The 15,759-nt window shown below is 41.9% G+C and overlaps 1 protein-coding gene across 10 annotated transcripts in view; it reads left to right on the top strand.

The window, feature by feature from the left end:
• Window positions 1-2,839: 2,839 nt before the first annotated feature.
• The window catches only part of BCAS3 (BCAS3 microtubule associated cell migration factor), a 581,826-nt gene continuing 568,906 nt past the window's right edge, over window positions 2,840-15,759 (top strand). For 4 of the 10 annotated variants that reach the window (XM_070478583.1, XM_070478588.1, XM_070478591.1 and 1 more), the window contains exons 1-3: window positions 2,841-3,278; window positions 4,660-4,747; window positions 8,759-8,813. In XM_070478583.1, the coding sequence (XP_070334684.1) occupies window positions 4,677-4,747; window positions 8,759-8,813 (126 nt within the window). In that variant the 5' untranslated portion in view covers window positions 2,841-3,278; window positions 4,660-4,676. Of the gene's footprint in view, window positions 3,355-4,659; window positions 4,748-8,758; window positions 8,814-15,759 lie in introns of all 10 variants that reach the window. The other 6 variants (XM_070478586.1, XM_070478590.1, XM_070478585.1 and 3 more) reach the window with 5 other exon arrangements.

The raw sequence follows: 15,759 nt of genomic DNA, 5'->3' as shown, positions 1-15,759 counted from the left end.
CAGTTATTGAATATGTATTTCTGTGTATGTGATGTCTTTGCAAAGATGAAATAGTATAAAACATGATGTAAATTGTATCAACTGATATGGAAATAAACAGTACCAGCATTAAACTTTTCAAAGTTTTTAAAACTTAAAAAAATATACTGGGAATTCCCTGGCAATCCAGTGGTTGGGACTCCTTGCTTCTGCTGCAGGGAGCACAGGTTCAATCCCTGGTCTAGGAACTAAGATCCCACATGCCAAAAAAAAAATCAATAAAATAAACAACATAACAAAATAAAACATACCTCCTACCAAACCATCACATTACTAAAAAAAAATCTTAGGAGGAGCATAATTTTCTTTTTACAATTTACAAAGGATGAAACCAAGTCACAGAAATTCTCCTCCACTAAAAAATGTATGACTTCAACAGGGTTCATCAGATCCATAAAATGTCATTACTCAGTTGCTCAAGCCCAAAACACAGGCAGCATCTTTGATTCTCTCTCCCCCTTCTCTTATACATCCAACCCATTAGCAAGTTCTTTCAATTCTGTTTTCCAAAATATTCTGAAATTGATTACTTTTCACCTCTACTCTTTCATTTCTAGCCCCAGTTCTAGATAGCTCTCCCATCTGGTCTCTTGAAATAGCCTTCTTACTTGACCCATTGCTTCCACTCTTGGCCCTCCCTAAAGACGTCTGTTTAGTAGGTATAATGGTCTTTTGGCCGTGTAAGTGTGATCACGACACTTCCTAGCTGGATTGACCCGGGTTCAATCCCTGGGTCGGGAAGATCTCCTGGAGAAGGAAATGGTAACCCACTCCAGTATTCTTGCCTGGAAAATCCCACGGATAGAGAAGCCTGGTAGGCTACAGGCCATGGGCTCGCAAAGAGTTGGACATGACTGAGCGACTTCACTTCACTTCACTTTACCTTTCCTAACTAGTTTGCTATCATTTTCTACTTAATCTACTTTGGGGTTTTTTGAACACATTTATTTAGCTATGCTGGATCTTAATCGTGGCACGAGAACTCTTAGTTGCAGCCACGTGAACCCTTAGTTGTCTCGTGTGAGATCCGCTCTCTGACCAGGGGTTGAGTCGGGGCCCCTGCACTGTGAGCACAGTCTTAGCTGTGACACCAGACAAGTCCCAATCCACTTTGTTTAGCCACACTATTTTTCCCATTCTTCTTCAAAATGCATTCCTTTCTTAAGGCCTTTGTACCTGTTGTTTGTTTTGTCTAAACTGCTTTTCACTCAGAGCTGCTTAAAACCTGCCTCATTGAAATCTTGGTTCAAATGCCATCTCCTTAGAGGTCTTCCTTTACCACATTACCTAAAATAAGCTATTGCTTATTTCTATTTATCTGGCTTATTTTTTTCCCCATAGCATTTTACACTGTTTGAAGTTCCCTCTTTGTCTGTATATTTCTGTCTTCCTATCAGAGTGCAAATTCTTTGGTTGAAGACAGACACATTGGTTGATTTATTTATTGCTGTATCAACAGTGTCAGTCAGAACATGACTGACACTTAGGAGGTGTTCAGATATTTACTGATTGAATGAATTTGTGTTTATAATTTTTGTCTCCTTGTTTCTCCCATAACTGAAGAGGACTAGTGAAAGAGTTATGGAGTTTAAAAATGCATATGCAACAGTTATTTAGACTGAAACACCTGTACAAATACTAGTTATTCTACTTGTGATTGTTACCTATTGGTCTCCTCTGGATTTTGTCTTTATTCCTTTTTGTGGGTCACAGACAACATGAGAATAATAATGACTTAATTAACTAACTCTGAATTTTGAACTATCTGTTGTATTCAGGCTTGTTAGGTGTTAAGGGGAATTCAACAATATGAAAGCCTTAGTCTACTCATGCCTAGGAAGAGTTTAATTTTCTTTTCTTTTTTTTTTTTTAGAGTTTAATTTTCCATGGGAGAAAATAAGACATGCCTTAGGGAAATAACCAAAAAAAAAAAAAAAACCATTTTCAGAGACAACAAGTAAGCCAGGGATAGTAAAAGATCAAAAATAATTCAAAATATTGGGGAAAATTCCTTCCTTATAGGGTTTCATGTAGAAAGCAAAAGACTTATAAAAGACTGATGGTGCTGGGCATTTGTGTAGTGGAAGAAGATAAATTTTCTCAAAATCTTTCATCAACCTAATGTTCAGACATTAGGCTGATAAATATCACTTTGGGTGTCCTTTTTTACTGGCACTAATTGAGCGTCATAATCAAATGGATGGTTTCTTGGCTATATCTATATTTATCTCTCCAGCACCTGATTAACTGCATATTTCCGGTGAGACAGTTTCTCGACTAAACTTTTTCCTTCTCACGATGCTAAAACCTTTTTAAAATTTTTACTGTGGTATCAACAGCTCTGTTACAAACCCCATGGCTATTAATGATCCATAGTCTCAAGGGACTGTCAGAGGTATTATATTTGATAGTGCTTATGAAGTGCTTAGGTCTTCAGCATAACAATAAATGTTATCATTATTATAAAAGAAATGTCACTGACGGAATGACACCAGGGAGATCTCCATCTGTTCCTTACGGAAAGTGTAAACAAAGTGAGGAAGGAGGCGTGGTCCACCACCTAGGTCAAACAAGACAAAATGACAGCCGCACCCCTCATTCAGATGACCACCCCGGCTCCCGGGAGCCCACCGGGGGCAAACCAGCCTCAGCTCCCGGAAGGTAAACACATCGAAAAAGGCGGGGCAGAAGGCGGGTTCGGAATGGCTGAGTGGCCAGCGAAAAGTGATTGGCAGCTGCCATGTCCACGTGCTTTCAGCTTCGAACCAGCTGTCGCGAGAATTCGATGTAAACACACCCGTCCCGGTGTTGAGTCTGACTGCTAGCCTGCGACGTCCGAGTGAGGGGCACAGGCTTCTGCGGCATGACGCTTTGTGACTGGCCACTAAGACGCTGGGCACAGAGGAAAACAGACGTGTTTGTAACTCCCCGCCACCTGCCTACGTTCGCAACCGAACCTGACACCTCGGCTTCACTCGAACTCGACATACTGTTTTGTTTTCCCTCGAGCCCCAGCGGATTGGGTCAATTCAGGAGGCGGGCCCGCCTCTTTCCTACTTGCTGGTTGGAGAAGCTGACCCCTGAGGGCGGTGCCCGGCTGCGGCCGGTGTGCTCCTGGGATTGGCTGGAGAGGTAGTTCCGCTGAGGCGTGGTAGGAAGTGGTAACCGTCAATCACGAGGGGGAGACTCCAAACACTGAGCCTTGAGCTGGAGCGCAGCGTTTACCGGCGGGGCGGCCGGTGAGAGGGCTGGTGGTGCGGTGTGGCTCGGGCGAGGCTGGGCGAGGACCAGGGACGGGCAGCGTGAGGGCAGGAGGTTTGGCTGGCGGGGATCCGGCGAGGAGGGGCTGTGGAGGTCGGAGGGGGAGGGGAGGCAGGGCCAGGGGCCAGAGGGCGGCCGGGGGCAGTGGCGGCTCGGTGTTGGAGGTTAAGTGGGTAGCGCCGCGCTGATGTCTTTCAGGAGAGTGGGGCCTGAGGGGCTGGCGAGGGTCGTTCTCGGGAGACAGGGTCTTTAAGGACAGTTTCTTGGGAGGCTGTGTTTCGAGAAATAAAGGGTGGAATGGAAATGAGAGGGCTGAGAGGCTGGAGGTGAAGGTACCTTCTGAGGAAGGGGTCCCTGGGGTAGCTGGGGCGGAGGGTCTTTTGCTTGTAGCAGATGGGAATCGTCTGTGGCGAGATTTCCATTAAGGTGATAGAATGCCCCTTGTTTAAAAGAGGTGGCTTTAGGGGCTTTCAAGATTAGCTCCAGGCTGTGTGCTGTCTCCTAAGATCTTTCACATTGCTATCTCTTTTAACCTTAACCAAGTGTGTTCCATGCTTTTAAAACCTCCCAAGTGATTCAGATGTTTTTTAGACATTCAAGAATCAGGATTCAGTGACGGGACTGGAAAGGATAAAGGGCTTCCAATGTCATATAAGTTTTTATTACTTACTTAGACTCTGGTGATTAGGTTACAATAGCAGAGGGGTTAACAGATATGATTTTGAAAGTCTTGTTAAATTGTGACCATGCAGTCTCTTTTTAAGTATATAATTGACATAAAAGATTAGTTTCAGTGTATCCATGATTCAATATTTGTATATATTCTGAAATGATCACCACAAGAAGACTAGAAAACACCCATTAGGATACATATGTAGTCTTACTCATAGATTATCAAAGATCTTATTTGGAAGGTGTTACCTCACTGCTCCATTTGGTCTTAAAATACTGTACCTTGTATATTTTTTATTATCTCAACATTAGAGTTCAGTAAATTCTTTAATTTTGGCTCACAAAGGTAGCACATTTGGTTTTATAAAGTGATCCTGTGCTAGACTTTCCATCCCTTCCTAGTTTATGTTAACAGGAGCTCAGCCGGTCCTACAAGAGTCTTAACTAGTTTTGTGGTTCTGAGGCTTGGTCCAAATAAGAAGACCTCACAGTAGTTTGAAAAGTAATTTTGTCTACTTCTTCATATTCTGCCTTCTGCCCTTTCAGGTGTAAGAGGAACTGCTGGGAAATTTTCCTATATTTTATGTATTTTTGACAATGGATCTCTTGCAAGCAACCATATATCTTTCTTCCTATCCTGAACAGTAATGATCCTTTTTTTCCCCTGTCTCTTCATTCTGGAAACAGGTTTTGTGAATGAAGCAATGGCTACAGACTCCCCCAGAAGACCCAGTCGTTGTACTGGTGGAGCTGTGGTTCGCCCTCAGGCTGTCACGTAAGCGAATTTCAGATGAATCTGATACGTGAAAGAAAGATTACTCAGAATAGTAACTAGCAGTGGGGTTTCTTTCCTGAGCAGTGCTTACTTTTGAAAATCTGTTTAACTTGGCTTTACAGGATGACAGATATCATTGATTGCCAAAGCCAAATAAAAGCAATAATTGGAGGGTTAATTTGATGTGTTTAGCACATTTATAGAGTACATGAAAAACACATGAGTACTGTTTTTTCAAACCTCAGTTTTAACAGTTAGTGGGTCATTATATCACCAGGGCTTCCCTGGTGGCTCAGAGGGTAAAGCGTCTGCCTACAATGGGGGAGACCTGGGTTCGATCCCTGGGTTGGGAAGATCCCCTGGAGAAGGAAATGGCAACCCACTCCAGCACTCTCGCCTGAAAAGTCCCATGGACTGCAAAACCTGATAGGCTACAGTCCATGGGGTTGCAAGGAGTTGGACACGACTGAACGACTTCACTTTCTTAAATCAGTTTAGTCGATCAGGACCATTTAAAAACTAAAATATAATAGACAATGGAGGTTAGTATTGTGTTCTGACAAGCACATAGATATATTCATTCACATGTATGTGTATGTTTACTGTGTGTGTGTGGATGTGCTCGGTTGTGTCCAACTCTTTGTGACCCGGTGGACTGTAGCCCGCCTGGCTCCTCTGTCCATGGGATTTTCTTGGCAAGAATACTATATTGTGATGTAAAATATATCACTCCAGGTCTCAGTCAGAAAGTTTCAAAGTCAGTGTCACAGAGAGTACATTTCTATATTTTAAGCATTTTTTGACAGAGCATGTCTGTACTTTCTAGGAGCTTATAATCTAATGTAGTTTAAGATGTGTATACTTGTAAGCACTATAATGAATAAAAAAGATGCCAGCAAAATAGCATGAGAACTTAGAGGGAATATTTTAGTGGAAGTATTTAGTTGGAGTACTTTAGATCTGAAAAGGTTTTGTTAAGAAGCTAAAATTTATAGCATACTTTAAAAGTAGAATATAATTTGGGCAGTTAGAATCAAGGGCACATTTTCAGCAAAGGGGATGGAGTGAGCAGATGTGGGAAAGGCAAGCTGTTTTCATAAACGAAATCTTAGGGAAGTTGAACTATTTAAAGGAGGTTTGGGTGGACAATCAAGACCCTTGAATAGCTGGCTAAGGAGATGAAATTTGTTTTCAGTCTTTCAGAAATGTTCATAAGGGAATTGTAGCATTTTGGATTATTTCCCTTGGACAGTTTAGCATGTTACATAAAGATTGCCTTCATAGATTAACAGAAATACATACAAACTATGATAATTTACCATTAAACTTCCTTTCTGTTCCTCTTGTGTTTCCCAAGGCTGTAAATTCCTTCACTAACTAAGGACCATGGCAATAGGTTAAGCATATTATTAGCTATGAGTTAGGTACTATTTTAGTCTTCGTTTTACAGGTGAGGAAACCAAAGCAGAGAGATACCAATTTTCCTTGATAATAGCCAAGAAAGGAAACCTGGATCAAACCCAGGCAGTTTGTGTCCAGAGTCTGTGCGCTTTATGCACTGTTCTTGCTGCCTCACCATATGGTATTCCACATATATTGCTTTCGTTACGCAACATGTAATTTTAGTGTTTTTTGGAAGTTCTTTAACTTATTCAGTGTTCTCTTAACAAGTAATGCTTGAGCATCTACTCTGCACCTAAATATTGACTTAAAGATTCTGGAGATAACAGGTAAATATGAGAGAGGGATTCCTTTCTGTAATAGAGTTTGCATTCCAGTGGGGGACCCAGTCCATAAAGTAATTACAGGCTGCGCTCAGTGCCCAGTGTTCTCTGATGGAGAGTGACATCGGAGGGCGTGATTTAAGGCTGTCAGGGAGGGCCTCTCTGAGGAGGTAACACTAAGGCTGGAGATCTGAAAGACAGGGAAGACTTTGAGAAGGAATCCATGGAGAGCAAAGGCTGATGTAAGGGTCTTGATTCAGAGAAGAGCTTGGTGTGGTCTAGGAACTGAAGTTGCATGTGACTGAAGCCGGCTAGGTAAGGAGCGGGGGAGAAAAATGAGGTTGGAGAGGAAGGCCTGACCAGTGTTTATAGGTATCTAAGGCATGTTACTTTTTTAAAAAATAGGATTTAGGATAACTCACATTGTTTCCTTCAAATGTAATTTTTCACATTTTTCTAAAATGAAGTTGATTTGGTGTTTTGAATAATCTTTTTTTCTCCATTTGCTGATACCCATATATTTCACATTTGAAATATCTTCAGGATCCTTCATATGGGCTTCCAGGTGTTTTAGTGGTAAAGAATCTGCCTGCCAATACAGGAGACATGGGAGAAGTGGGTTCAATCCCTGGGTTGGGAAGATCCGCTAGAGGAGGAAATGGCAACCCACTGAAGTATTCTTGCCTGCAGAAATCCTATGAACAGAGGAGCCTGGTGGCTACAGTCCATGGGGTTGCAAAGAGTTGGACGTGACAGTGCACTCGCGCACGCACATGCAGTGTCCTTAGTAGTTCTTCACTTCTATGCATTTTGATGTTTTCCCATGTCTTACCTATGTCAAGAATTCTGTGAGGATTTCTTAGTAACTCCTAATGCCTGCACCTGCATCAAAACAGATTCATTTTGCTGTACACAGGTAAGGGATTAGGATTAGGTTTATAACCAATTTAAAGAGAACATCATTGAATACTGAGTCATCAGCAGTAGTTTTTCTTGCTCTAACTAGGGCATTCTTCTGCTCTGACTTAGGAAGATCCTGTTTAGTCAAGTCTTCTGTCATCACTCCTTTGGTACAAGTTAAAAGTTGTATCTGTTGGGTTGGCCAAAAAGTTCATACGGGTTTTTCTGTAGTATCTTATGGAAAAACCCAAATGAACTTTTTGGCCAATCCAGTATATCAATATAAGAGACCATGTGGCCATAAAAAAGAATGAGATATTGCCATTTGCAGTAATATTGATGGACCTAAAGATTATCGTACTGAGTGAAGTAAGCCAGGCAAAGAAAGACAAACCTATGATAGCACTTATATGTGGAATCTAAAAACAAGTACAGATGAACTTACTTATATTACAGAGATAGACTCACAAATAAAGAAAGCAAACTTATGGTTACCAAAGTGGAAAGAGAAGGGGAGGGATAAGCTAGGAGTATGGGATTAACAGATACAGACTAGTAGACATAAAGTAAACAATAAGGATTTAATATATAGCCCAGGGAACTATATACAATACCTTATAATAACCTATAATGGAAAAGAATTGGGAAAAAATAGAAAACTGAATCACCTTGCTCTGTACACCTGAAACTTACACAATATTGTGATTCAACTGTGAAGTGAAGTGAAAGTCACTCAGTCGTGTCTGACTCTTTGCCACCCCATGGACTATGCAATCCATAGAATTCTCCAGGCCAGAATACTGGAGTGGTAGCCTTTCCCTTCTCCAGGCGATCTTCCCAACCAAGGGATCAAACCCAGGTATTCCACATTGCAGGCAGATTCTTCACCAGCTGAGCCACCAGGGAGGCTACTCTTTGTGACCCAGTGTTCTGGAATTCTCCAGGCTAGAATACTGGAATGGGTAGTCTTTCCCTTCTCCAGGGTATCTTCCCAACCCAGGAATGGAACCAGAGTCTACTTCAATTTAAAAAAAGTGGAGGGACTTCCTTGGTGATCCAGTGGTTAAGACTCTTTGCTTCCATTGCAGGGGGCACAGGCTTGATCTCTGATCAGGGAACTGAAATCCTGCATGCCATTTGGCACAGCCAAAAAAAAGCATGACTTTTAAGAAGAGTTAATGTTTGAAAGAAATTTAAAGTTCATTTGTGTTTAAAAACATATTCAGAAAAATTAAGAAAGCAAGTTAGCAGAATTACCAGGTGATGAAAGTTGCTTTTTTCTTTTTTAAGTATTATGAATAACTTTCTTAGGGCTTGTAGAAAGAGCTTTTCCTTGTTTCATATTTAGCTGTCATGTTAAATTTTTTCCATCTCACCCTTTTTTCAGGGAGCAGTCCTACATGGAAAGTGTAGTGACTTTTCTGCAAGATGTTGTGCCTCAGGTAAGTATCTCTGTGGTTTTGGAAATAGCATGTCTTACTCTTGGCTAGGGAAATCTGAAATATTCTGTTCCCTGAGTTTGACACCAGTATCATCAACTTAAGAAAGACTTTTGATGTTTTAGCATCGTGAGCATTGGTAGTGTGGAACTATTCCTGCTGTTATTATTAGATATGCCTTAGTTTCGTGCTGATGTTGTCATAATTATGTTTCTTTAGGACTTGATTTCCTAAGAGGAATCAAGGTGAGGTACTAGTTGAGAGATGGGGCTTGGGACTGCCTATTTGGGTTCTGTTTCCAAAATCTTTTTCTTGTCTTAGTTAAATGTTGCCTGTTGAAAGTGAAATAAGCAATATGTGCTTTGCATTTGGTTAACGAGATATTATATTAACCAAATACTGAGTGCTGATCTGTATCACTTTCATGTTGAAGTAGTTTTATGCCAGCTAGAGCTTGTCTTGTTACTCTGGGGCTTCCCTGGTGGCTCAGATGGTAAAGAACCTGCCTGCAGTGTCGGGAGACCTGGGTTTGATCTGGGTCAGGATCCCCTGGAGAAGGGAACGGCCACCCACTCCAGTGTTCTTGCCTGAAGAATTCTCTGCACAGAGGAGGCTGGAGGGCTGCAGTCCATGGGGTTGCAAAGAGTCGGACACAACTGAGTGACCAACAGTCTGTTACTCTAAGAGAGTAAGCCCTTTACTGTTTGCTCTGTAACTGGGAGGATAAAGAATGAGAGCAACTCTCCTGGGATCATCTCTAGTGCACCGTCACCCAGACTTCAATTAACATAGGTAACACTTGGCACGCTTGTTAAAAATAATAATTTCCAGGCCCATCTCCCAGTGAGTTTGTCTCAGGGGAACTGAGGCGGCCTCCAGTAACTTGTGTGTCTAGGAAGAATCTCAGGTGATTCTTGGGAAACAGTATCTTTGGGAAGTTTCTGGTTAGTGGACTTCCTAAAGGGGGAGGGTTCTGGTTTTCTCTGGTGCTGTCAGTGTTCCGATTGCCATGATATCTGTAATTGCAGTGATGAAAAAGGGCATTCATAGATCCAGTGTCCCAGCTTTAGGAGAAGGTCCTGGAAAAGTCTAAAATCCAGATTTCAATTGTATTACACCAATTGTATTCTTCAAATAAGGGAAAATATTAAGGCATATTTAGTCTTCCTTTATTATATTCAGTCAACTTTGATGAAAATAGGTCATGACGGCAAGATCTCTGGGGCCTGTAAGGCAAAATAAATGCTTTCTTTTCTTGAGGAACTTGGTTAAGTAGGGAAGTCAATGGCTTGAAACAGTCAGAGGTAGTAGTAACATATCAGTGAGTGCTGCACCTCGCAGTAACAGGCTGAATATTTAATTGCTCAGGGAATGCACATCTAAGGAAGGTGAAAGAGTCAAGTTCCAAAGGACATTGGAAGTGGGGTCAGTTGAAATGAATGGAAATGTGATGGTGAAGGAAACTGTCCAGCTGGGTATGGTAGGCAGCAGAGTCGCTGAGGCTGTAGACACTCTAAGCCCAGGCTTAGAGAGCGATCAGGGCCAAAATCCAGCTTGGTCTTCTACAAACTATACCTTTTTCTTAACCCCTGAGCCTTGATATGAGGCTAGTTCTAAGGAAGGAGCATTTGAACATCTTGATGATCTGCCTTCCTGTTAGAGTGCCCCTATATAAAATTTTTCAAAGGCACCTTTTGTGCTTGTGGAAATCCTGCGTAGCAAGCAGTTTTTTGTCAGCTGGAAGAGAGAGGCTGTGATCAGAGGCTTTGAGGGACTAGTTGGAGAGTTTTCTATAGAAATAAGAATACTGGATTGAGCAATAGCTTGAAAATAGGGGGCTGCTAAAACGGATTGGGTTTTAGCCAAGAATGTTATGATGGTGCAAGGTGGAAGATTAACTTAGTTTTTATGAGGATTATACATCAGGAAGGGGATAAGCTATACAGTTGTGAAGATTGGGATCAGAGTTAGGTACCTGTGGAAGTAAAGATGTAGTTATGGATCTAAGAAACAGAATAGTCATTTAAGAAGTTTGCATTGTGTAAGTCATTATTCTATTGACTATGGAAAGAAAGCAAAAATTCAGGCAGCAGACTTTCTCAACCAGGCGCCACCGATCAGGTGCTGTGTTAAGGGATGCTCAGTGCCTGTCCTAAAGGCCTCATAGTCTAGAGACTTCCCTGGTGGTCCAGTGGCTAAGACTCCATGGTTCCAATGCAGGGGGCCTGGGTTCTATCCCTGGTCAGGGAACTAGATCCCACATGCTGCAACAGAGTTTATATTCTTCACCTAAAGATCCCATGTGCCTCAACTAAGACCTGGAGCAGCCAAATTAAAAAAAAAAGCTTCTTGGTCTTGTGCAGTCGTTGTCAGGCAGACCCTTTCTTTTAAGGGCCAGAGAAGTTTTGCAGCTCATATAGTCTTTGCTGCAACTGCTCACTACTGCATTTCACATAAAAGGTATGGCTGTATTAAAATAAAGCTTGATTTATGAACACAGGTTGTTTAGTCACTAAGTCGTGTCCTACTCTTTGACACCTCATGGACTGTAGCCTACCAGGCTTCTCTGTCCATGGGATTTTCCAGACAAGAATACTGGAGTGGGGTGCGATTTCCTTCTCCAGTGAACACAGGTGGTAGACCAGATTTGATGACCCATGGTCCCTTTTTTCCACATTTAATCCAGAATAGAAGGGGAAAGACTAGAGATTTCTTTAAGAAAATTGGAATTACCAAGGTAATGTTTCATACAAAGATAGGCCCAATAAAGGACGAAAATGGCAAGAACCTAACAGAAGAAGAAGATGTTAAGAAAAGGTGGCAAGAATACACAGAAAAACTGTACAGAAAAGCTTTTAATGACCGAGTTAACCGTGATGATGTGGGCACTCACCTAGAGCCAGACATCCTGGAGTGTGAAATCAAGTGGGCCTTAGAAAGTCTTACTACAGACAAAGCTAGTGGAGGTGATGGAATTCTGTCTGAGCTATTTCATATCTTAAAAGATGATGCTGTCAGTGATGCACTCATTATGCCAGCAAATTTGGAAAACTCAGCAGTGGTCATAGGACAGGAAAAGGTCAGTTTTCATTCCAGTCCCAAAGAAAAGCAATGCCAAATAATGTTCAAGTTACCCCACAACTGCACTCATTTCACAGGCTAGCAAGGTAATGCTGCAAATGCTTCAGGTTAGGCTTCAACAGTACATGAGCCGAGAACTTCTAGATATACAAGCTGGATTTAGAAAAGGCAGAGGAACAAGAGATCAAATTGCCAACATCCGCAGGATCGTAGAAAAAGAAATGGAATTAAAAAAAAAAAATCTACTTCTGCATCATTAACTTACCTGCCTCCTGAGAAACCTGTATGCAAGGACAAGAAGCAACAGTTAGAAGTGGACATGGAACAAAGGACTGGTTCCAGATTGGGAAAGGAGTACGTCAAGGCTGTGTATTGTCACCCTGCTTATTTAACTTATATGCAGAGTACATCATGTGAAATGCTGGACTGGATGAATCACAAGGTGGAATCAAGATTGCTGGGAGAAATATCAACAACCTCAGATATGCAGATGATACCACTTTAATGGCAGAAAGTGAAGAGGAACTAAGGAGCCTCTTGATGAAGGTGAAAAAGGAGAGTGAAAAAGCTGGCTTAAAACTCAACATTCAAAAAACAAAGATCATGGCATCCAGTTCCATCACTTCATGGCAAATCAGTGGGGGATATGTGGAAAAAGTGTCAGATTTCATTTTCTTGGGCTCCAAAATCACTGCAGACAGTGACTGCAGCCACAAAATTAAATGACTCTTACTCTTTGGAATAATAGCTATGTCAAACCTATACAGTGTTTTAAACAGCCAGAGACATCACTTTGCTGACCAAGGTCTGTCTAGTCAGAGCTGTGGTTTTTTCAGTAGTAATGTATGGATGTGAGAGTTTGACCATAAAGAAGACCGAGCACCGAAGAATTATGTATTTGATCTATGGTGCTGGAGAAGACTCTTGAGAGTCCCTTGGACAGCAAGGAGATCAAACCAGTTAATTTAAAGGAAATCAGTCCTAAATATTCATTGGAAGGACTGATGCTGAAGTTCCAATATTTTGGCCACCTGATGCAAAGAGCTGACTCATTTGAAAAGGCCCTGATGCTGGGAAAGATTGAAGGCAGGAGGAGAAGGGGACGACAGAGGATGAGATGGTTGGATGACATCACTGACTCAGTGGATATGAATTTGAGGAAACTCAGAGAGATAGTGATGGATAGAGAAGCCTGCCTTGCCAGAGTTCATGGGGTCACAAAGAGTCAGACACAACTTAGGGACTGAACAACAACAACAAATCCAGAATCTGCCATTTGGCATTCAACCACTTGGAAAATGATACATCTTTGCTGAGATTATGTTCCAACTCCTGCTTTTTCCTGGGAATCACTGAATTCATGGATCCTGAAAATTATTCTCTGGGTTTCCAAATATCCCTAAAAGGGAGAAAATGTGTTGTCAGACTTATATCAGCTTCTTCAGCTGTCACAAATAGTGTGAATTCCCACTGTGTTTTAACAGATGTCATTGATGGCTGGTAGAAGCCCTAAGCTGTGCCCTTTGATTTAATAATTCTACTTAGGAAAACTTATTTAAAAATTCTCAGAAAAAAAAGTTAAAGCCCAGAACTTTTCAGTGAGAAATTTTGACATTTTTCAGTGTGAAAAATTGTAGCCACAGGACTTTGCTGGTGGTCCAGTGGCTAAAACTCTGTGCTCCCAGTGTAGGGGGCCAGGGGCCAGGGTTAGATCCCTGGTCAGGGGACCAGATCCCACAAGCTGCAGCAAAGACCCAGGGCAGCCAAATCAATCAATCAATAAAATTATAGCCTGCCCAAATATCAGTAATAGTCAAGCAAATTATATGTGGTCTCTGTAGAATAATTTGTTATAATTTAAATAATACTTTTGACAAAGGGCATGCAATGGAAGTTATTTTCTCTGCAGTGAAAAAACAACACAATGATTGTTGCTGTGTTTTTTTAAATTGAGTAATAACTTTGTGCTTATGACTGTGTATATGTTTTAGAAACCAGATAAGGAATAAAAGGAGAAATAACAAGTCCTGTATCAGTAATGGGATAAAAGCTTCAAGTCTAAATAAGAGAGCAGTGCTGTTGGGTCTTGATTGAAGGAGGGCTAAAAATCAGTGCTGGGGGAGAAATTCTGTGGTAGTACACTGACCTGCAGTAAGATAGCAGATAAACCTGAATGGGGGCCTTCCCTGGTGGCATAGTGGATAGGAAGCTGCCTACCAATTCAGGGAACACCAGTTTGATCCCTGGTCTGGGAAGATCCCACATGCAGTGGCGCAAGTGAGCCCGTTCACAACTGCTGAAGCCTGCACTCTCTAGGGGCCTCCAGCTACAACTGATGAGCCCCTGGGCCGCAACTATTGAAGCCCGTGTGCCTGGAGCCTGTGTGCCGCAGCAAGAGAAGCCACTGCAGCGAGAAGCCGCATACTGCAACTAGTGGACAGCTCCACTGTCCACAACTGGAGAAAGCCTGTGTGCAGCAACGAAGACCCAGTGCAGCCAAATAAATAAAGCAGTGTGTAGGTATCAGAAAAAAAAAACAACCTGAATCAGCACCCGGTGAGTCTGTGCTTCACTGACAATAAAATACTCAAACATGAATAAAGGATATCATCAAAAGCTGGGAGGCAAAATGACATGATGTCACGTGCCTTCTAGATGCCAACCTGCAGGAAGGCACACAGGATGCTTCAGTCAACTTCATAGAATTTTCTCAGAAATGCTTAGTAAAGAGCAGTATGTTTACTGAGGAGAGATGAAAACTTGAAGACGTAGCAAAAGTATGCAAGCCTTGTGAAAGTCTTGTGTCTCCCCGAAGGGGAAAGAGAAGAAGTCTTAAGAATCCCAATCCACTAAAAAGCTTCTTTTAACCTTGTTTCATGCTGCATGTTGGCCAGAAGTCAAAGGAGAACACCCTGCAGATGTTGCAGAGGAATTGGGAGAATGTTGATTAAGGAGGTGATATGCTGCCTTAAGGGTTCCCTGGTGGGTCAGCAGTAAAGAATTTGCCTGCAGTGCAGGAGAGGTGGGTTTGATCCCTGGTTCGTGAAGATCCCCTGGAGGAGGAAATGGCAACCCACTCCAGTATTCTTGCCTGGAGAATCCCATGGACAGAGGAGCCTGGTGGGCTACAGTTCATAGCGTTGCAACGAAACTGAAGTGACTTAGTGCACACACACACACACACAAGCAGCCTTATGCTAAATGGAAGAAGATTTGCAAATGTATTATTGCTTTACCAGGTTAATGGAGAGCCTGACATAGGGAAAAAGGGATCATCCTAAATGCAGTGTGGTATCCTAGGTTGAGTCCTGGAGCAGAGAAAGGACATTAGTGGAAAAACTGCTGAGATCCCAATAATGACTGGGGCTTAATTAGTAATAAAGCACCCATGTTAGTCACTGGTTTTGACAGAGGTGCCATGGTAAGGTAAGGTTTGGTTAGATTAGATAGTTAATCATAGATGAAATTGGTTGACTGGTATATGAGAACTCTTGGTGCTGTGTTTAATAATCTAAAATTATTCCCAGGTGAGAACTTTATTTTTAATAAGGAAAGTTTTTTTTTTCTTTTTTCTAAAGATTTTTTCTTTTTGGCTGCACTGAGTCTTAGTTGCCCCTGCAGCATGTGAGATCTTAGTTCCCCAAGCAGGGACTGAACCTGCCTCTCCTGCATTGAAGGTGGTTTCTCAACCACTGGACACCCAGGGGATTTCCAAGAAGAGTATTCAAGGATAAGAGAGCAAGACAGAGGAAGAAGAGGAAGATGAGGATGAGATGGTTGACGATAAAGTAGATGAATTAGTTGGTTCTAGTACAGATTTTCCTTTTCTCCAATGGAATTAATTGTACTGTACATATCTCAGGTTTTT

This window comes from Odocoileus virginianus, chromosome 17 (genome assembly GCF_023699985.2).
Source record: "Odocoileus virginianus isolate 20LAN1187 ecotype Illinois chromosome 17, Ovbor_1.2, whole genome shotgun sequence".
Taxonomy (NCBI): Eukaryota; Metazoa; Chordata; class Mammalia; order Artiodactyla; family Cervidae; genus Odocoileus; species Odocoileus virginianus.
The sequence above is the reverse complement of the archived record's forward strand: the minus strand, read 5'-3'. Positions and strand labels throughout refer to the sequence as shown.